This window comes from Pantherophis guttatus, chromosome 4, assembly GCF_059756535.1.
Source record: "Pantherophis guttatus breed Tessera chromosome 4, ASM5975653v1, whole genome shotgun sequence".
In the NCBI taxonomy this organism is placed as follows: Eukaryota; Metazoa; Chordata; class Lepidosauria; order Squamata; family Colubridae; genus Pantherophis; species Pantherophis guttatus.
In genome coordinates this window covers 23,816,219-23,838,982 of record NC_142066.1, presented here as the reverse complement: position 1 = coordinate 23,838,982, position 22,764 = coordinate 23,816,219, and the positions used below count along the sequence as shown (strand labels likewise).

General features: G+C 38.9%; 1 protein-coding gene across 1 annotated transcript; it reads left to right on the top strand.

The window, feature by feature from the left end:
* Window positions 1–10,157: 10,157 nt before the first annotated feature.
* Window positions 10,158–19,330, top strand: LOC117662236 (vomeronasal type-2 receptor 26-like). The gene is made up of 4 exons (XM_087894488.1): window positions 10,158–10,193; window positions 13,662–13,889; window positions 14,721–14,847; window positions 18,435–19,330. The coding sequence occupies exons 1-4, from the start codon at window positions 10,158–10,160 to the stop codon at window positions 19,328–19,330; spliced, it is 1,287 nt and encodes a 428-aa protein (XP_087750614.1).
* Window positions 19,331–22,764: the final 3,434 nt, after the last annotated feature.

Here is a 22,764-nt window from a genome sequence, read left to right as displayed (position 1 = left end):
CCTTCCCAGAGTTGGACATGCATTCACAGTTTGAGGAAATTATTGTGCAATGTAGTGAAGGTTCAGATATCATGTTCTACATTGTCCTGGGTTACTTGGGATTGCTGGCCTCCATCAGTTTCATTGTGGCTTTCTTTGCAAGGAAATTACCAGACACTTTCAATGAAGCCAAGCTGATCACCTTCAGCATGCTTGTATTTTGCAGCATTTGGATGTCCTTCATCCCAGCCTATCTGAGCACCAAAGGGAAATACATGGTGGCTGTGGAGATCTTCTCCACCTTGGCCTCTGCTGCAGGTCTTTTGATTTGTATCTTTCTCCCCAAGTGCTACATCATAATCTTGAAACCACATCTTAATACAAAACAACATCTGACCAGAAGATGATTTAATGGTTGAATCCAATTTTAATCTCTTTCTATTTCTCACCATTTTCCTGGTGACCTACAGTCACTACACTGGCTCAATCTGACTATTCAAAATATTTAGCCATAAACCTGCAATCAAATGCTTTCCTTTGTTCTGATTTTTCCCTGTGTGATCTAGGACCAGGAGTTGGATTTGTGACAAATGCTACAATAACACTTTGACTAGGTAGAGTCATGTATTGCTTTGGCCATGGTTTTAAATATTTTTTAAAATCTTGGTAACCTTATTGTCACTGCGTTATTTTATTTGCCAGCTGAACTCATTATTTCTGGACTATCAGACTTTCCGTACCTTGCCAAGAATTGTTATCAAAAGCTACTACGCATGTCCATCCACCCACACTTGCTTCACACATTCTTTCCTTTGTTCTCTTGCCAGGAGTGCCGGTTGCTGTGAAAAGCAACTGGCCCGAATTACTTTCAAAAATGTAGCAATTAACTTTTCTTAGTTAGTGAGGTGTTTTATTTTCTTTATAACAAATAAATGAGTTTTATTAGAAACTTTTCCTCGCATTTCTTTTCAGATTATTGCAATTTGGAATAAGCCACGATACATCTCCTCTAAACCAGGGTAATTAGTCCCAGAGCCAAACATGGGATTAATAAATGCCCTGACACTTATTGCTTTATATGTGAAAGAAAAAGCTAAGAATTTCTTATGCCTTGAAATAGCATAGAAACCAAAAGAAATACATAGACAAAAATGTTTTCCAGGAGTAGATAGTTTTTGTCTACAGACTCCTGTTTCTGCAATTTCTCATTACCTTTTATTTCCTTCTGTCCTTCATACTGTACCAGAAATCTGGGTAGGGTCATCTTTTTACTTTTCATATGCCATTTGCTATCCTACAAATGTGACAAAACCAAGCAAAGTACACACAGTCAAACACACTCATGCAAGTGAATCCTAATCTGAAAATGAAAACTATCAAATTTCACTTTTAAGTTAGAAACTTAAACTAAATGCCTCCTCCAAGCATGACAATCTCCAAGAACACTCATTAGCCTGGTCATTTAATCTCCAGTTAGATTGATTTTAGGAGTCATCCTGATAAGCAATTAATTCAGGCATGATGTAGTCAATGGAAGGCTTTTCAAGAACAGCTTTTACAAAGGCTTGATCAAATCCTATAACTGCTGAAACACTTTTAAAGCTTGTATTAACTGAGGCCTTTGATTCTCATTCTCTTCCAGGAGTGCCTTGGGAGTTGGGAGGCATAGAAATGCGATAAATTAAATTAAATTAAATTAAATTAAATTAAATTAAATTAAATTAAATTAAATTAAATTAAATTAAATTAAATTAAATTAAATTAAATTAAATTAAATTAAACTCAGCAGAGCTCCTTCCTGAATGGAGGGATGAGTCATCCAGGAGTACAGAAAAGCTTCTTGTGATCCCCAAAATACTTTCCCAGAAAGGCTAACTCCCAACCTTGCCAGGACCTCTTCTATTTGGCACTGTCTGTTAAATTGTTCACCTCAGACACAACATATTTGAATCTCCCTGAAGAGACTCAATGTTTGACACTGGGATTTTAGGAGTTTGTAAACTTCCTAGAGCAACTTCTTCATTTTAAGTGCAGATATTTAAGACATTCTGGCATTCAAATGTTTAAAATTTGAATATCCAATAAAACTGGATATTGTTGTCTTTTACTTACTCTAGCTTACTCTCACACTAATGCTATTTAAGATGAGACAATGTTTAAGCAACATTTCAAATTCCTCACATCCCAAACTCTTTTGCAAACTAAAAGTTAACTTCTTATTCTGTTTGATCTCACCTAATCCCTGTAAATGAGAAGGAAGGACTCACTGGAGAAGAGCCTAATGCTGGGAAAGATTGAGGACAAAAGAAGAAAGGGACGGCAGAGAATGAGGTGGCTCGATGGAGACATTGAAGCAGTAGGCATGACTTTAAATGGACTCCAGAGGATGGTAGAGGACAGGAAGGCCTGGAGGAACATTGTCCATGGGGTCACAATGGGTTGGACACAATTTCGCAACTAATAACAACAACAAAATCCCTGTAAATCAAACTTTACCATATGTGAGCAAATATTCCTCTCCCCCACATCTGACCTTGAAAAGCAAACTGGTGGGATTCAGCCTGCTTCACTAAATGAAGATGTATCAGATTCAGCAGAAGTTGGCCTTATGGTTTTCTGCCCAGGAATGAACAAGATAATGCATAATATGGAAATATTTCAGAAAAACATAATAGTCACTATTACTAAAGCTGAGTCATTTGTTGACCTTGTGTCTCCAAACACTAACATCAATTGCCCTGCTTTGGCAGCCAAAATAATGGTTGGAAAATTCCCTTCAAATATTTTTTGTCCCTATTTTTGTGAGGCAGATGAGGAGCCTGCTGCATCCTGTGGCAGCTATAGTTTCAAATACTCTTCTAGGTTAGCCCAATGTAGATCATATTGTAGTAGTCCAGATATGACATGACGAGGGTCTGAGTAATTGTCTGCAGTGCTTCATGATCCAGGAAAGGGTGCAACTGGCACACGGCATGAAGTTTTGTAAAGGCTCACCTTGCCATGACTGCAACCTGCTTTTTGGTTAGTTGTTGAGAGTCCAAGGAATGCTGAAGTTGCACATGAGTTTGGTTTTAGCCAATGCAAATCCATCCAAAACTAAAGATGGTAAAGTCCCCACTCACCCAAAGCCATTCAGTTTTACCAGGATTCAGCCAAAATCTGTTGCTCCAAGAGCCTTGGTGGCGCAGCAGACTAAAGTGCTATTAAGTAGCACCAGCTGCCTGCAATTACTACAAGTTCAAATCTCACCAGGCTCAAGGTTGACTCAGCCTTCCATCCTTTCGAGGTAGGTAAAATGAGGACCCAGATTGTGGGGGCAATAAGCTGATTTTGTATAAAAAGAACACCGCTTAGGGGGGCCCAAAAGCCCTACTAAGCAGGTATATACAAAAGTATGAAGACTATTGCTTAAAGCATTGTAAGCGCGTAAGACCTGAGTCTCCGGAGAAGGGCAGCATATAAAATCGAACCAATAAATATCCAGGCACCAAAAGAAGGCAGTCACAGCAACACTTGTTTCTTCAGTTCTTCTTGAATGAGAAATGTTTCCAAGGGGAAAAATCAAGAAAGTCCAGTGTACACCCCTCACCTTCTACCAACTGCCTGTTGCCAGTATGGCTGCTGCAGGCCGGCTATGCCCCTAGCCACCCATCTCAGCTTATCCCTCTCCGCTTCCTGCTTCCACATATGGTCCGACGATCAGCTGTTTCCTCCGTGATCAATCAGTTACAGTCAGGGCCTCACTAGCCAGTCAGCAGCCCTGTGGAGGCAGGAGCGATGGGATGCAGGCTGTGGGCGTGTGTCTGGAACGCGATCACAGATGGTGGTGGCTCCTCCTCATCAGGATGGCAGGGCAGCATGGCCGTTGATGCCCGTGCACGCGCATCCCAGCTGCGAGAGTGCCAGCTGTCCAAGCCTCCCTTGCCTGAATGGTGGTTTTGGCCATCTGGCAGTCTGGGGCTGACAATCTAGCACAAGAACAGGATTTAGCCCTACACTCTTCTTAAAGCAATCAGTGAAAACTTTGGCCTGTGCAAAGTAAAAGGATTACACCAGCCAAAAGAGGTAAGAATGTTTGAGCCAAACTTCACAACAAGCCTATTCCAGGTATTTATTTATTTATTTATTTACTTATTTATTTATTTATTTATTATATTTCTATACCGCCTTTCTCCCGTAGGACTCAAGGCGGTGTACAGTCAAGAAAAATATAGATATACAAACATCATAAAATTGCTAATTAAAATTATTATTATAACATAGTTTGGCCCAATTAAATAGAACCTAAAATTAGATAACATTTTAAAAACATTCACATGTTCATATGTTTAGCCCCGCTTGTTGGAACATCAGGGTCTTGAGGGCACGGCGGAAAGCACGGAGATCAGGGATATTTCGTATCTCAGGGGACAGTTCATTCCAAAGGGTTGGAGCCCTCACAGAGAAGGCCCTCCCCCTGGGAGTCACCAGTCGGCATAATTTGATAATCATAAAGTAAGCCGATTCAAAACTACTGTGGGCTTGTTCTGTAACACAGAACTTACAGAAAGTAACACAGAAGTTACCATGCTTTTTAAATCCTGTACAGTGCCTTTTATTTAAATTAGGTTAAAACAACGCATACCAGGAAATTGCACTTGCATTATACTTGCATCATAAAACATATACTCTGGGAACTACTAAATAGAAGCCTGTGCTTCCCTTTGCTCCTTTGGAATGCATTCCCACCATCCTGGGAACCTGGACAACATTGTATCACAGTGCCTCTGAAAATGTGAATTATAAAGCGATGCAAATAGGATAAATGTTCCTAAACAGCATATATTTTAACAGGATGACCACCTGCATCTTAATCAATTTTCTGTATTCTCTTGCAAACATTACATCCTGTTTTTGCCTTGGCATGAAATCACTTTTCAGTCCAATATTTTGTGGTACAAATTTTGTTACTCAGTAATTACAACCAGTAGTATAAGTCTACTTGTAATTGGAAAGGGTTATATGAATGGTCATATGAGCATGATACCATTGGTGGGATTCAAGTAATTTAACAACCGGTTCTCTGTCCTAATTATTTCTTCCAACAACCAGTTTGCCAAACTGATCAGAAAGTTAACAACCGATTCTCCCGAAGTGGTATGAACAGGCTGAATCCCACCACTGCATGATACTTTAACTCATCTAGCATGCTCATATGACACATGAATTAATGTACCATAAGATTTTGGGGCACATACATTTATCTGTTTCTATGAGTACTAATATTATTGTAAAGTGACAGAAGATGTTTGGAACCAGTGATGTCATATCTATGTCCAATGTTTTTTTAAAATTTTGTATTATTAATAAAAAAAAAAATTTAAAAAAAATGGGGGGGGCACATATTTCCATATCACAGGATCTTTAAATATTCCTTTCTCTGGATTTTGGCAAAAGTGTTTGCTAAATATATAAGTGTTTCACATTTGTATATTCTACCACCATTGTACTTTTCTGGTTTGTAATTCCTGGGAAATATGACACTTTCCCCCACTCCGCCTTTTTCCAGGCAGAGTGTTAAACCTTATATGATCTTTTCCCTCTGCTCCAAAGTCCTTGTTGCAATCTCTGAATCTGATTGTTCTTTCTTATAACCCCAGTTCAAGATTTGTAGTTCACTAGATATATACTAACACCAGATCTCTGCTACTTTCCTTTGTTGTACTTTGGTTCATGCAGTTCTGAAAATCTATATTATTGTTCTGACAATAAATAGAGACCTAATATGTTTATTTTGGCATCTGTTGTTTAAACTTTCTCCCTTCAGATTGTATGAAGTAACAGACTTCATTTATAACATTCTTAAAATCCTCGGTCCCATAAACGGATCATTAGAATCCATTTGAAAAAGAAACTTGGATGGTAATTTTGTCATACTAAAGAGAATGAGTCAACTTTAAAATGCACTTACAACAGAAGTGTTAAATAGTTTGTAAGTAAATGAAAATTATAAGGACAAAGTGAGTCTCCTACAGGTTCTTTATTGAAAGCCTAATTTAGGATTTCTAACTATTCCCTACTCTAATGTGCAAGATCAACCTATAACAGCAATCATGAAAACATTCGTATCAGAGATTTTTCCACCACACCCAGACTAAATTTTAAACTAAAACTGCTTATTATATGGATTTATATTTTGGGGGTCAAAAACTGAAATGTGTGAGATTCATAGTATAGAAATAGTTGATTGATAGAGGGATGGATTATTGGAAGAACCAGAAAGAATTATATTGATTTCTTTTGAATTTTTCATTTTTGGAAACACCAATGTATTGATATAGACTTTTTCTATATACTTGAGCATTGTCAACATCATCCTTTCTTTTCCTGTAAATCTGCTTTATGTGATCTTCTTGTATTTTCATTGGCTTGGGAAAGTGACTTCAACCAGTTTTTATATACCTTTTACAATCTTTTTTATTTTTGTTTAGACAAAAAATTGCCTTAAATGCCCAATCTCCCCTACCCCCCAAGAATCTCCACAATATAAATTCAGGTTCAAGAGTTTTTCTTGGAAACAAAATATTATATTTTAAAGAATACTGTCCCTGCTTTCATATCAGAGAAAAGTGAATTTTGAGGGAAGAGTGTTGAGTCCCCCAGTCCTTGGTATGATATTCTCTGGCATCTGACATCAGTGAAGATGGAAAAAACAGGAATCCTAATAAAAATGTGAGGATAACCCCACCTCCAAAAAAGGAGTAAAAGAAATGAAACTAGAAGAGACAAAAAACAACATTCAACATTTCATAGTCTAAGAAAAGACTAACTAGTTAGTATCCCCATGGGGAGTTTAACATATGTCAGTGTATATAACCTAATATATATTTTTTTAATTTGATTTATATGCCGCCCTTCTCCGAAGACTCAGAGCGGCTTACAATGTGCTCACCAATATACTGAATATTGAAGAACAAAAATTTCTGAAACCTTTTCTGCACATAGGGACAAGGCAAGAGTAGGTATGGTTGCAAGGCAAGAGAAATAAGTTCGAATTACTATATTACACCAACTACAACATGTAAACTAGATATGTACAGATTTCACACAAACAAAATTTCTATAAATCACCAGGGACTAGTAGACTTGAAGGAAGAGTATTATTTGCCTGCTAATTAGCAAAATGACTCTATTCCACTTCTGTTTCTTTAGCAGTAACACTGCTATATAAAAATTACTGCTGGAAAAAGAGACTAGAAATGCAACTTTTTAAAAAGAGCCCTCACAATTCACCTTCTGCCTCTGAAATCTCAGAGGTTAGCTGAATCAGAGAAATGTTTTACATTTAATAAGCCAAACGTTTGCATTTATCTTTTTATTTTTTTTAAAAAAGAACACTTTTCCTCCCTCTTCTCATATTCAGTGGATATTTCCCATTAGGTCTAGTTCCTTGAAAAAGGGACAGCTACATGTTGTTCACCAAATACTTGAACAGGTGGGATGGTGGCTCAAGACTACTGGTGCTTAAAATTATTCTACTCTTCTCCTTCCTTCCTGACTGTGTCAATGGGCATTTGAAATCCATCTGCATCCAGCCTTCCAAAGCTCGAAGCAAGATTAGCACCTCCAAATCTCAAATGATACTTGGAGGATTTATGTCCGTTATGTATACTGATGAAGTGATAGAGAGTTTAACAAAAGAGCCATACTCTGCCAGAAATAGACAGTAAGTACCCCTTTTATCTTTGAATAAAGTGCAATACAACTTCAGAAAAAGGAGATAGAATGTAGAAAAGAGCACGGTTTTGCATCAAATGTGGCACTGCTCCCTTGGCTGTCACATTTTGGCATTTTGAGCATGACTTCAGCTGAGAGCTGGCCCTTTGGAAAATAGAAAGTGGGATTCTGTGCATATTATAAACAACCATCTTTGAGATCTAGATTTATGAAGATGCATTTTAACATAAACACTCAAAAATTGAATTTTGGGAAAAAAATACTCTAAGTCTTTTCCTCCCTTCGCCACAAGAATGGAAGTAGCACTGGATTCATGAAAAATGTTGTGTTTTGATTCTAAATCTTTTTCAATAGAGCAAATACTTGGCATATTTCTAACATTGATATAATTAGTATTCACAAACTGAAAATCAGGTAGTTACAATGCTTTCTAGCAATATATTTAGGAGCTGAACGTTAAAGGAAATACAATTCCAATTGCTCACATCATCCTCCATAAATCATTCATGATTACAGATTATAATAATCAAATTATTGATTGAAGTGTGTAGTTACAAATTAATTTTTACAGCAGTTGTAGAAAGAACTAGAGAGCTGATTCATTTCATTCAATGTTCTGGAGAAAACTTTTCCACAAGAATGAAGGAAAGAAACTGCAAATTGCGATCTAAAAATTAAAATTTTATATCTGATCATATAATTTACTACCCAAGAACAACATAGATCCACCCAGTTTTAACTGAAGAAGTTTATATGTTGGTATTCCTGGACTTTCAAAGACAAACCCAGGATCGTTTAATTTATTTTAATTTATTTATTTTCATCAAGCATGTATTAGATAACAGATATAAGTATAAACTTGATTATGAATACATGAAATGGAAATGAATAAAAGGGAACATTAGGGCAGGGACAGTAGGCAAGCTGGTGCGCTTATGCATGGCCCTTACAGACCTCTTAGGAATGGGGTGAGATCTACACTAGACAGCCTAAGGTTAAAGTTTTGGGGGTTTGGGGAAGAAACCACAGAGTCAGGTAGTGTATTCCAGGCATTGACCACTCTGTTGCTGAAGTCGTATTTTCTGCAATCAAGTTTGGAGTGGTTTATGTTAAGTTTGTATCTATTATGTGCTTCTGTATTGTTGTGGTTGAAGCTGAAGTATTCATTGACAGGTAGGACATTGTAGCAAATAATTTTATGTATTACGCTTAAGTTGGACTGAAGACAGTGAAGTTCTAAGTTGTCTAAGCCCAAAATTTCACGTCTGGTGGCATAAGGTATTCTGTTGCGAGCAGAGGAGTGGAGGACTCTTCTCGTGAAATATCTCTGGACTTGCTCAATTGTATTAATGTCCGATATGCAGTGCTGGTTCCAGACAGATGAGCTGCATTCAAGAATAGGTCTAGCAAAAGTTTTGTATGCCCTAGTTTGCAGTTCAATATTACTAGAGAAGAAGCTTTGCAAGATTAGGTTAACAACTCTTAATGCCTTTTTGGCAATGTTGTTACAGTGGGTTCTGGCATTTAGATCATTTGAGATGAGTACTCCAAGGTCCTTGACAGAATGAGGGTCAGCTATGAGGTCGTATCTGCCCAGCTTGTATTTTGTGTTAATAGATGACTTTACTAAGTAAGTAGAGCATCTTTGTATCTGTCAGGAAAAGGACTTCCAATTTTCTTCTCCAAACCATTTGCCTGGTGGTCTACACCTTGCTGAACGTCTCCTTCTAAAAGATTTGAATAGTTTCTGCATAATTAATAAGAATACTAGTAATCAATTGGTTAAGAGAAATTAACTTATTTTAATACATATCTTTTAAAAAAACAGTAAATCTGATCCAACTGCTTTTCACATGTGTCAAACTGCGACAAAGCTTCATAACTGGTTGCATTCAGTTACATAACTGGTTGCATTCAGTTACATAACTGATTGCATTCATAAGGGGAAAGGCACAAGAATGAAGGGGTGTTGATTTGGACAGAAAGAATCCATACTTTCTTACAAAGAACTGAGATCTATGGCTCCCATTCTTTTGCTCAAATAACAGTGGCTGTTGAGGTGGTGGGGACGATGTACAAAGCAGAAAGTCATTGAAATTAGTTTCCTTTGCACAAATTGCTAAAATTATACTGATAGCTCACAACTGGATTTAATTCTTTTGGGGACATGGTTATATGTATTTATGCACTTTTATTTTAGCCTGATACCCAAAAACTTCCAACACCGGTTTTCTATGTCTTTTGCTGTTCATGAGATCAACAGGAACATCAAGAAGTTCCCCAACACTACACTAGTCCTGAGAATTCACGAAAGCAGTTTCAGCGTCAGGCAGGCCAGTAAGCACGCTCTAGGCCATCTCTTCCTGGACCAAGGGAGCCCTATCAACTTCAACTGTGCTGGAAGGAGGAAGACAGACTTCTTGCCTATCATTGGAGGCCTCCACTCTCAAAACTCTCTCCAGATGGCCCACATTTTGAACAGCTATAAATTTCCACAGGTATGGCCATTTTTCATAAATCAGTTTCTTCAGCAAAAGTGCTCAGAGAAGATCTTGATGGGAAACTTGGGGTGTTTCTAATTCTTCCATGCTGTTGCACTAGAATCCAAAATTATAGGGGGAATGGAAAAGCTCTATGTTCTTCAAGATCACAAAAAGATTATTCCATTCAAATTTTCTATGCATCTTTCTTCCAAACAGCTTGGTTATGGCCACTTTGACCCAATTCTGAGTGATAAAGAGCAGTTCCCTTCTTTCTTCAGCATGGTTCCCAATGATAATGTACAATATGAGGGGATCATTCATTTACTGAAATATTTTGGATGGAACTGGATTGGCCTCCTAGCATCAGAGGATGAGAGTGGGGAAGCCTTTTTTCAAAATATCCAGCCAAAGCTCTTCCAGAATGATATTTGCATTGCTTGGAAGCAGTTCATGCCAGTTTTTAAAGGTGGAGATTTAGCTGCAGGAACAGTTACTTCACATATATCCAACATACAGGACACTATGCTAGTGAAGAAAATTGATGTGTTCCTTGCTTCTGGGACCATCCAATCTATGGAGGCTTTGCAAATAATCCTGTATCTTTCTGAAAGGTCCAAGAAAAAGAAAATTTATCACAGAGTGTGGATTATGACTTCTCAGTGGGATTTCACTGTTATGATATTTAAACCGGGGAGTTTCCCAGCCCTAACTTTCAATGGGTCCTTATACTTTGCATTGCACACAAAAACGGTGCCAGGTTTTCATGGGTTTCTTGAAAGGAGAAAGCAATTTGCACATTCATCTGCTCTCATGAGTAGATTCTGGTGGACTATATTTGACTGTTCATTTCGTACAAATTCCAAAGGAGCAAAACGCTGCACTGGGAAGGAAGACCTGAGCAGAGTCCCTGGTTCTGTGTTTGAAATGACCATGTCTGGAGAGAGCTACAATATCTACAATGCGGTTTATTCTGTAGCACATGCTCTGCAAGCCATGCGCTCAAGCAGAGGAAAGCCAGCTCTATTGAAGAATCAGAAGGGAGCAAATCCTGATTTTCATTTTCAGCCATGGCAGGTACGTCTTTGCTCTTCCCAGAAATATTTATGTAGCCTGAAGTGGAAGGAACATGAATCAGTAGTATAAAGCCTCTGGGTCAGTTCTTCTTGAGAAAGGTGTTAACTATTAGCAATTACTGGTCTGCAATTCAGTCTTTCACGCATTCGGTTGTGTTGCATTCCAATTCAAACCAACCCCAGGAGATTTGGGCGAACTGGTCCAAGCCGGCTGAATACCACTTCTGGTTATATATATGTCCATTTAAATGAGGTCTAATGTCAGAAGGGGACATAAAATTTAAGATGTTAATGAGGAAAAATGTTGTCTGGAGTTCATGAAGGGACAGACCAGATGCCAATTATCACTAATAAATTTTGTCTTATCAGGATATTCTCCAGCTATCCATTCTATAATTTATCTTTCCAGTTTAGGAATGTTAGTGGCTATTAATCCATCCATTCATGAATAGGATATTTTTTCCCCTACATTCCAGTCTGTCATGGTTTAATAAAGTCTTATAATTTTAAAAGAGAAAAATAAATCAAATTAAAATACAAAGTAACTATGTTGGTTAACAATTTTACAAAATCTATTGTCAGGGTTCCAAGTAATGACTCCAAGGCAGAGATCACATCCCACCATCTTTTCTGGTGGGATGTTTATCAATTAATAGAATAGAATAGAATAGAATAGAATAGAATAGAATAGAATAGAATAGAATAGAATAGAATAGATTTTTTTTTTTAGTGTTGTACCATAAATAGCTCATCAATTTTATCAGTTCCTGGGCAAACACTTCCATCAAATCTCTCTTAAATTTGAATGGACAACACTAAAATTGATGTCCACAATCTTCATTGTGGGATCTCTTTCTACTAAATAACTTGCATTTAGCTATTATACCCCCTGATCTTACAGTGGGACTGTTTATACATACTGTACATTTATATGACAATCTTTCACATGTACAATTATTTTATAAATTTGTCGACCCTTTGAAATCATTGATATTTGTGCATGGATATGGCCTAAAATGTGATTTATTCTCTGCAGAATTTCAAGCATGTATTAAGAACAGCATCAGGACAGGCATTGTGATGGGCTTCCTCACATGAACTGCCCAGTTATGTCCTTCTGTAATATTTCTGTGTGATTAAAGTCTGTAGTTTTATTTATTTATTTAATGGTTCGATTTATATGCCGCCCTTCTCCGGAGACTCAGGGTGGCTTACAATGCATTAAGAAATAGCCTTCATACTTTTGTATATACCTGCTTAGTAGGGCTTTCGCCCCCTCCCCTAAGCGGTGTTCTTTTTTATACAAAGTCAGCTTATTGCCCCCACAATCCGGGTCCTTTTACCTACCTCGGAAGGATGGAAGGCTGAGTCAACCTTGAGCCTGGTGAGATTTGAACTCACAGTAATTGCAGGCAGCTGGCAGCTAAGTGCACCTTAACAGCAGTTTAGTCTGCTGTACCACCAAGGCTCTTTACTTGTCCATTTTAAAAACATTAATGTTCTTCTGCTTTAACCATTCTTTGGTAGAACAATGTGTGTGTTTTTGTTCATTGTCTTGCTGCATGAGTAATTTTCTCTTGACCTCCATTTCATAGACAGATGCTTTGACATTTACTAGTAGAATTTGCAGGCACAATTCAGAACTCATCATTCTACCAATGAGCAAGCTGTACCAAAGCAGGTGGAAACCATGATACTTTATTTTATTTATTTATTCCATCAAGCATGTATTAGATAACAGATATAAGTATAAACATGATTATGAATACATGAAATGGATACGAATAAAAGGGAACATTAGGACAGGGATGGTAGGCACACTGGTGCGCTTATGCACGCCCCTTAAAGACCTTTTAGGAATGGGGTGAGGTCAACAGTAGACAGCTTAAGGTTAAAGTTTTGGGGGTTTGGGGAAAAAAACCACAAAGTCAGGTAGTGCATTCCAGGCATTGACCACTCTGTTGCTGAAGTCATATTTTCTGCAAACGAGTTTGGTGTGGTTTGGTGAAGTCTCTGCTTTTTTTTATTATTTTATTTTATTTTATTTTTTGTAATGGATACCCTCCCCCATTTATGTGGGATGGCCTCTTTCCTCCTATTTTTTATATATGCAACAGGTGGGGAAAGGGCTGATTATGTGAGAACTCTATTTTATACAAAGGATATTGATTTATTTATTAAAACATTCAAGGTTAAGTGTAAGAAAAATTTCAGTTTTGATTTCTGAAATTCAAACTGAGTTTTGGAATGTGGGTTGACTAGATATCTGAATCACACGGGAATAGACATCAGTTACAATTGTAATAAGCTGCACTACAGAAATTCTGTTGGGATTGTGAATATTGCCAAATTTGGGAAAATAATGAGGCAATTCTCATTTTATCTCACTTTTCTTCTCCCTTCAAACCAGCTTCACTACTTTTTGAGAAACACTCGCTTTAATAATAGTGCGGGAGAAGAAATATTTTTTGACGAGAAGGGGGATTTTGATCCAGGGTACGACATCTTCAACTTGGTCGTCTTTCAGAATAGATCTTTCCAGAGAGTCCATGTCGGAAGGATGGACTCCAAAACTCCTGATGGGAAAATGTTCACCCTCAATGAAAGTGCCATCATGTGGAATCAAAAATTTCAGCAGGTAGGATTTTTTTGAGTTAGTGTAGTTAAGCTATGACTCATCGGTTAAAGATGCTGAGCTTGTCAGCTGAAAAGTTGACACCCTGGGTTCAAGACCCGAATGCTGGTTTAATGAGTGAGCTCCTGTTACTTGTTCCACCTCCTGCCAACCTAGCAGTTCGAATGCATGCAAATGCACGTAGATAAATAGGTATCACTTCAATGAGAAAATAACAGGGTTCCATATAGTGATGTCTGCCAGATGACCATGGAATTATCTTCAGACAAGACTGGCTTCCTCAGCTAAGAAATGGAGATGAAAATTGCCTCCTCAGGCATGATTGGACAGAGAAAACCTTACCTTGACTTTTAGCTAAGTAACTATAATCTTTGGAAGAAGATATTTTTGTTTGATGACTACTATGGACTACTACAGAAATGAAGGACAGCGATGATATTCTGTATGCAACTGTAATATCTATACCTAAAATTTATTAAAATGTATTACGTGCAGAATAAATATGAGTAGGATATTTTTTTTCTTTATTCCTGTGAAATATTCCTGACATTGGATGAAACAATGATAACTTTTTAAACTGTATTTCTACCTGTTTTACAAAATGTTAGAAACTAAAATCTTTCAACATTTTATGTCTTTCTAAAAAAAGTAATCATAAAACAATAGTATTTCTATTCATTTAAATGGACTGTATTTCAACTTTATCTTAGGCATTTCTCTGGATGTGAAACTATGAATAGAGAAAGAGAGTAACATAGAGTTTGTTATTGGTGGGTATCGCCCCATGGTGTCATTTTTAGAAAAAATTGCTGATTTCTTGATGGTTATTTCTAGGTACCTCCTAAGGCCAGATGTGTGGAGAGCTGCCCCCGGGGCTACAGCAGGGTTGTTCAGGAGGGGAAACAATCTTGTTGCTACAGTTGCAGAAAATGTCCTGAAGGAAGAATTTCAGTCCAAACTGGCAAGTTAAAAATAGAATTATAAATGCAGAAATTTAGACGTTTTCAACCTTACACACTTCTTAATTCTTTCTGAATCTTTCATAGTGAATAGACTAATTCAACCAACATCAAAATAGAGTAGGGTTACACTAGAATAGCCTATTATAATTTTTAAAGGAGAGAATTTGGATACCTGAATACATTTTTATGTTAAACTATCCTTCACTATACGAAGCTGTGCAGTGTTTTTAGAAAGCAGAAAGGAAAAGATAACCTTCAAATAGTGTGGAAATTAAATTTTAATTTAATTTAAGAGAAAATCGTTGTTGTACATTGGTAGTCCTTAAATCAACCATTTCTTTAGAAATCATTAAAAGTTAAACCAAAATATTGAAAAAGTAACTTTTCAGACTCAGAGCATCCTCGTAGTCACATGTTCAAACAGTTTGGGCCCTTGGAGACCAGTGTGAAGTCCCAATGGTTGCAGCTTTCTGGATCATATGATTGTCATTTGTGACCTTCCCAGCCAGCTTCCGACAAATCAATGGGGCAAACCAGATTCCTTTAAAAACCATTTGATTAATTTAACAATCACAGTGATTCATTTAAAAACGATGAGAGAAAAAGGTCATAATATTGGGCATGACAGACTTAACTACTCCCTTGTTTAGTGATCAAAATTTTGGTTTCAACTGTGGTCATAATTCCATTTTAAGTGGAATTGGTTATGTGAATTGACCTACCAAGTATGCTTTCTTTAGATCTTTATGTTTTATGTTTTATTTTACTTATTTATTTTATTTTGTCAAGCATACAGTATATAATATAACAGGTAAAAGTATAAACATAATTTGAATACATTGAAAGAGTAAGAGTAAAAAGGAACATTAGGACAGGGACAGTAGGCACGCTGGTACGCTTATGCACGCCCCTTACAGACCTCTTAGGAATGGGGTGAGGTCAACAGTAGACAGCTTAACATTAAAGTTTTGGGGGTTTGGGGGAAAAACCCACAGAGTCAGGTAATGCATTCCAGGCCTTGACCACTCTGTTACTGAAGTCATATTTTCTGCAATCAAGTTTGAAGCAGTTTACCTTGAGTTTGAATCTATTATTTGCTCGTGTATTGTTGTGGTTGAAGCTGAAGTAGTCATTGACAGGTAGGACATTGTGGCAGATAATTTTATGTACTACGCTTAGATCAGACAGTAGTTGGCATAGTTCTAAATTGTCTAAGCCCAAAATTTGAAGTCTGGTGGCATAAGGTATTTTATTGCAGGTAGAGGAATGGAGGACTCTTCTTGTAAAATATCTCTGGATTCTCTCAATTGTATTTATATCCGATATGCAGTGTGGGTTCCAGACAGATGAGCTGTATTCGAGAACTGGTTTAGCAAATGTTTTGTATGCTCTAGTTAGTAGTACAATATTATTATTATTATTATTATTATTATTATTATTATTATTATTATTATTATTATTATTCAAATTTCTATACCGCCCTTCTCCTTTCGGACTCAGGGCGGTGAACAGCCAAAATAAAAACATCTATACATAACATTACAGTTAAAAATAGAGTTAAAATAATTTATAAATTTGGCCCGTAATTTAAAACTTGTCAATTTAAAATCAATATTAAAATTTTAAAACTAACCCTAAAATCAAGACAGACCGGCTAACTGAAAAAAATAAGTTTTTAGGGCCCGACGAAAAGTCCGGAGGTCGGAGATCACTTGTATCTCTGGGGGTAGATTGTTCCATAGGGTAGGTGCCACCACAGAGAAAGCTCTCCTCCTGGAGGTCGCCAGCCAGCATTGTCTGGCCGACGGCACCCTGAGGAGGCCCTCTCTGTGGGAGCGAACCGGCCGGTGGGAGGCTATTGGTGGCAGAAGGCGGTCCCGTAAGTACCCTGGCCCTAAGCCATGGAGCGCTTTAAAGGTGATCACCAACACCTTGAAGCGCACCCGGAAGTCCACCGGAAGCCAATGCAGCTTGCGCAGGAGAGGAGTCATATGGGAGTGCCCCATCGCTCCCATAATCCCCCGCGCAGCCGCATTCTGCACCAGTTGGAGCCTCCGAGTGTACCCCAAGGGGAGCCCCATGTAGAAAGTGTTACAATAGTCCAGACGAGAGGTGACGAGTGCTTGAGTGACCATGCGTAGGGAGTCCCGGTCCAGAAAGGGGCGCAACTGGCGTATCAGGCGAACCTGACAAAAAGCCCCCCTGGCCACGGCCATCATATGCCCTTCTAAAGACAGCCGTGCATCCAGGAGGACACCCAAGTTGCGGGCCCTCTCCATGGGGACCAATGATTCACCCCCAATAACCAGCGATGGCGTCAGCTGGCTATACCGGGACGCCGGCAGCCACAGCCACTCGGTCTTGGAAGGGTTGAGTCGAAGCCTGTTTCTCCCCATCCAGACCCGCACGGCCTCCAGGCACTGGGACATTACTTCCAAGGCATCATTGGGATGGTCTGGGATGGAAATATACAGCTGAGTATCATCAGCATACTGATGGAACTCCATCCCAAAACCAGGGATGATCTCACCCAGCGGCTTCACATAAATGTTGAACAGGAGGGGCGAGAGGACTGACCCTTGTGGCACCCCACAAACAAGGCACCTTGGGGTCGATTGCTGCCCCCCTGTCAACACAGATTGCGACCGGTCGGAGAGATAGGAGGAGAACCACCGCAAAACTGTGCCCCCCACTCCCAGTCCCTCCAGCCGGTGCAACATGATACCATGGTCGATGGTATCAAAAGCTGCTGAGAGGTCTAATAGGACCAGGATAGAGGAATAACCCCTATCCCGGGCCCTCCAGAGATCATCCACCCCAACGCGACCAATGCCGTTTCCGTGCTGTACCCAGATCTGAAGCCGGACTGGAGCGGATCCAGATAGACAGCTTCATCCAGGTACTGGGGAAGCTGTCGTGCCACCACACTCTCAACAACCTTCGCAATAAAGTGAAGGTTGGAGACTGGACGATAGTTAGCCAAAACAGCCGGATCCAGGGATGGCTTCTTGAGGAGAGGCCTCACCACAGCCTCTTTCAAGGTGGCCGGCAGGACACCCTCACTCAAAGAAGCATTGATAATCCCCTGGAGCCAGCCTTGTGTAACCTCCCGGGAAGCCAGCACCAACCAGGAGGGACACGGGTCCAATAAACATGTGGTCGCGTTCAGCCGTCCCAAGATCCTGTCCACGTCCTCGGGAGCCACGGGATCGAACTCCTCCCAGATAACACTCTCAAGGCCTGCCTCAGTCATCTCGTCTGAACTAACCCAGTCGGCGGCCAAGTCTTCCCGAATCTGAGTTATTTTATCATCCAGATACTGTACAAAATCCTCAGCTCGGCCCTTACCAGAGAAGAAGCTACGCAAGATTAGGTTAACAACTTTTAATGCCTTTTTGGCAATATTGTTACAGTGGGCTCTGGCACTTAGTTAGTTAGTTAGTTAATTAATTAGTTAGTTAGTTAGTTAAGTTAGTTAGTTAGTTAGTTAGTTAGCATAATTTCTCTACTTTAGACTAGGTTCTGTATGTTAGCTCTATATTTTCTTTTTATTTGGAAATGATAAGACTTTTTTCATGTATTTCAGATGCAGATCAATGTGAGAGATGCCCAGAAGATCAGTATTCAAATACAGAAAGAGATCAGTGCCTTCCCAAACATTTCAGCTATTTATCTTTTAGTGAACCATTAGGAATAATTCTGACCTCCTTGATTCTTTTCTTTTCGGCAATCCTCATTTTGGTGGCATTGACGTTCTTTCTTCACTGGGACACCCCCATTGTCAAAGCCAACAACAGAAACATCACGTGCGTCCTTGTTTCTTCTCTTCTCCTTTGCTTTCTCTGTTCCTTTTTGTTCATTGGTTGGCCAGGGAAAATGACTTGCATTCTCAGGCAAACAGTCTTTAGTATCGTTTTCTCAATCTCAATTTCCTGTATCTTGGCCAAAACCATTACAGTAGTCCTAGCCTTTTTGGCTACCAAGCCAGGAAACACAATGAGGAAGTGGCTAGGAAAAGGTCTGGAGAGATCAGCCATTGTCCTTGGCTCCTTCATTCAAATTGTTATCTGTGTGGTGTGGTTGATCATATCTCCTCCCTTCCCAGAATTAGACAAGCATTCACAGGTTGAGGAAATTATTGTGCAATGTAATGAAGGTTCAGATAACATGTTCTATATTGTCCTGGGCTACTTGGGATTGCTGGCCACCATCAGTTTCATTGTGGCTTTCTTTGCAAGGAAATTACCAGATACTTTCAATGAAGCCAAGCTGATCACCTTCAGCATGCTTGTGTTTTGCAGCATTTGGGTGTCCTTCATCCCAGCCTATCTGAGCACCAAAGGGAAATACATGGTGGCTGTGGAGATCTTCTCCATCCTGGCTTCTGCTGCAGGTCTTTTGAGTTGCATCTTTCTCCCCAAGTGCTACATCATAATCTTGAAACCACATCTTAATACAAAACAACATCTGACCAGAAGATGATTTAATGGTTGAATCCAATTTCAATCTCTTTCTATTTCTCACCATTTTCCTGGTGACCTTGGGAGAATCTGAATATTCAAGATATTCATAACTGTGCAATCAAACCCTGTTTTGCATTAGTAGTTTATATCTATGGAATTCTGTTTCTGTGATTTCTCACTACCTTTTATTCATTTCCAACACTCACTTTGTTCCAGAAATCTGGTTGTGAGCTCCTTTCACTTTTCAGATGTCTTTTGCTATCCTAAAAATTTTAGCATAACAATATAAGAAAATCAGCAAGGCACACACAAACAGACATTCAAGTGAATTTTAATCTGAACATGAAAAACATCATATTTCATTTTTGAATTATAAATTTAGCTGAGCACCTCCTCCAAGCATGTTAACCTCCAAGAACATACTTCAGTTGTGGGCAATCCTGACTCCCATTTAACCACATCATTTGCTCTTCAGTTAAGTTGACTCTTGGAATCAACCAGATAAGCAATGAACTCACGCATGATGTATTCAATGGAAGCCTTTTCAATTCAAAAATTGAATAAGAAGATCTTTTACAAAGGCTTAACAGACCATTGTAGCATGCGGTGGCTCAGTGCCTAAGAGCTTGTCGATAGAAAGATCAGCAGTGCAGTGGTTCAAATCCCTAGTGCCACATAACATGTTGAGCTCCCACTACTTGTCCCAGCTTCTGCCAACCTAGCAGTTTGAAAGCATGTAAAAAATGCAAGTAGAAAAATAGGGACCACTTTGGTGGGAAGGTAACAGCGTTCTGTGCACCTTTGGTGTTTAGTCATGTTGGTCACATGACCACGGAGACATCTTTGGATAGTGCTGGCTCTTCAGCTTTGAAGCAGAGATGAGCACCGCCCCCAAGAGTCAGGAACGACTAGCACATATGTACAAGGAGAACCTTTACTTTACTTTAACAGACCATTGCAGCTGTTGAAACACTTTTAATGCTTGTATCAGCTGATGCTCCTGGTTTTCACTCTCTTCTAGGAGTTAAGCAGCTAGCTGGAACTCTTGAGTTTCTTCCTGACTGTAGGGGTATGTCAATTACAGGTACAGACAAGGTTCTTGTGAACCCCATAGCACCTTTCCAGAGAGGATAACTCCCAACCTTGCAAGGCTTCATCTATTTGGTACTGTCTTCTATGAGCCATGGTGGCACAGTGGTTAGTGTGCAGTACTGCAGGCTACTTCTGCTGACTGCTGGCTGCCTCCAATTGGGCAGTTCGAATGTCATCAGGCTCATGGTTGACTCAGCCTTCCATCCTTCCGAGGTCGGTAAAATGAGGACCCAAACTGTTGGGGGCAATATGCTGACTCTGTAAACTGCTTAGAGATGGCTGTAACGCACTGTAAAGTGGTTTATAAGTCTAAGTACTATTGCTTCTAATCTGGACAATTTTTTTGAGTCATCAAAGTCTGATAATGTCAGATCTAAACCCAAAGAGAATACAGTTCAATCAAGTCCAATTTTGATGTGCTTGTACCTAATAGACAGCAGCTTCTCACACTAAAGCTATAGCCTTCTAACCTAATATACCATGAGAGTTTCAAGGGTGTGAAGACTCTGAATCTCTTTATCCCTTTTCCCTCCAGCTCAGGACTCTGTAGTCTTTAAATTTGGGCTTCTCTCTTTTGACTCCCAAGGATTCACCATAGGAAAAATAGCTGAAAGTAAAACCCACTCCTTACGCACACTGATTATTTTACTTAGTTAGATAATGAACTATCTGCAAGAAAACAGCTCAGAGAGCACCAAGAAACCCATAGTATCCTATATATTAAGAAATGACAAAGCTGTCCTCATCTCTTTCAGATGCAGTGAGAGATACCTAGCAGATCACTATTCTAATGCAGTAAAGAACCAGTTCTTTCCCAAATATTTCATCTAGTAATGTTGATGAAAAAATGGGAATCATTCTCATTTCCTTTATAGATAGATAGAATAATAATAACCCTATACCATTTCAGACAAATGGTTATCCAATCTCTTCTTAAAAACTTCCAGTGTTGGAGCATTCACAACTTCTGCAGGCAAGTTGTTCCACTGATTAATTGTTCTGACTGTCAGGAAATTGCTCCTTAGTTCTAGATTGGATCTCTCCTGGATTAGTTTCCATCAATTGCTTTTCGTCTTGCCTTCAGGTGCTTTGGAAAATAAGCTGACCCCTCTTCTTTGTGGCAACCCCTTAGATATTGGAACATTGCTATCATGTCATCTCTAGTCTTCCTTTTCGTTAGACTAGTTAAATACCCAATTCCTGCCACCATTCTTCATAGAGGTGAAACATAGTTGTTTTGATTACTATAGGACAAATGATGTCTTCCAGGAATTGCCCAAAGAACAGTTGTGTTGGCAGAGATGCTGCCAAAGCTGGAATCATGATTAGGTGGTGTACCTGATTCTGTGGAGTTTCTTGAGAAAAGAGGAAAGCAAAAAGAGTTTGTGTTTTGTGCAACTGCTTCTCACAAGAAAGCCTGTAGGATTGGTAAAAGACTTTGCAGATACCATGTGAGGAAGAGCACTGAGACTCAAAGAAGGAAGATTGGACTTGCAGGCTCAGCAGGAAGGAAACAGGGAATGACCAAACCAAAATAATTTTGGATTTTATTTTATTTTATGTTCCTGGGAATTAAATAAATAAATTGTATATAAATTCCTGGGAAGGTCTGGAGTTTAAACTCTTTAAGGAAAATGCCTGGTGAAGTAACTATAAAGCAATAATCAAATGATGGAGACACAGATGTAATGATATGTCCATTTCAACATTAAAAGAGGAACAATTAAATAGTTTGCTTTCAATGAAGTTTAATCACCAGCAAAGGCATTTATTTATTTGCTTTTTAAAAAATGAAGATAGAAGTTGGGAAGTACAGAAATCCTGTACTTTATTACATGCACCACACATATGAAGAACACAGTAAAGGGGAAAAGTGCTTATTTCATAGTTGTAGCTGCCAGATTGAATTCTTCGGATTTCCCCTTTGGATGATTCAGGAAAATGCTGTCTAATGGAATGTGCATATACCAATTAAACTGTTCTCTTGGACAAAAGTTCTTTTGTGTTTAGATGTGGCTTCAGGAGAATAATGTAGCACTTCGGGAGAAAGATGCAACCCAGTAGACCAGCAGTAGAGGCCAAGATGGAGAAGATCTCCACAGCCACCATGAATTTCCCTTTGGTATTAAGATAAGCTAGGAGCAAGGACATCCAAACGCTGCAAAACACAAGCATGCTGAAGGTGATCAGCTTGGCTTCATTAAAGGTATCTGGCAATTTCCTTGCAAAGAAAGCCACAGTGAAACTGATACCAGAAGTCTCAAGTAGCTCAGGACAATATGAAACATGAAAACTGAGCCTTCATTACATTGCACAATAATCTTATCCATCTGGGATTGCATATCAAACTCAGGAAAGGGA

Bases quoted from the DNA above. Each gene is read 5' to 3' on its own strand.
- LOC117662236 (XM_087894488.1), top strand. From the start codon at position 10,158: ATGGCCCACATTTTGAACAGCTATAAATTTCCACAG. The intron at 13,890-14,720 runs GTAGGATTTTTT...GGTTATTTCTAG, and splicing joins GGAATCAAAAATTTCAGCAG to GTACCTCCTAAGGCCAGATG. The intron at 14,848-18,434 runs GCAAGTTAAAAA...CATGTATTTCAG, and splicing joins AAGAATTTCAGTCCAAACTG to ATGCAGATCAATGTGAGAGA.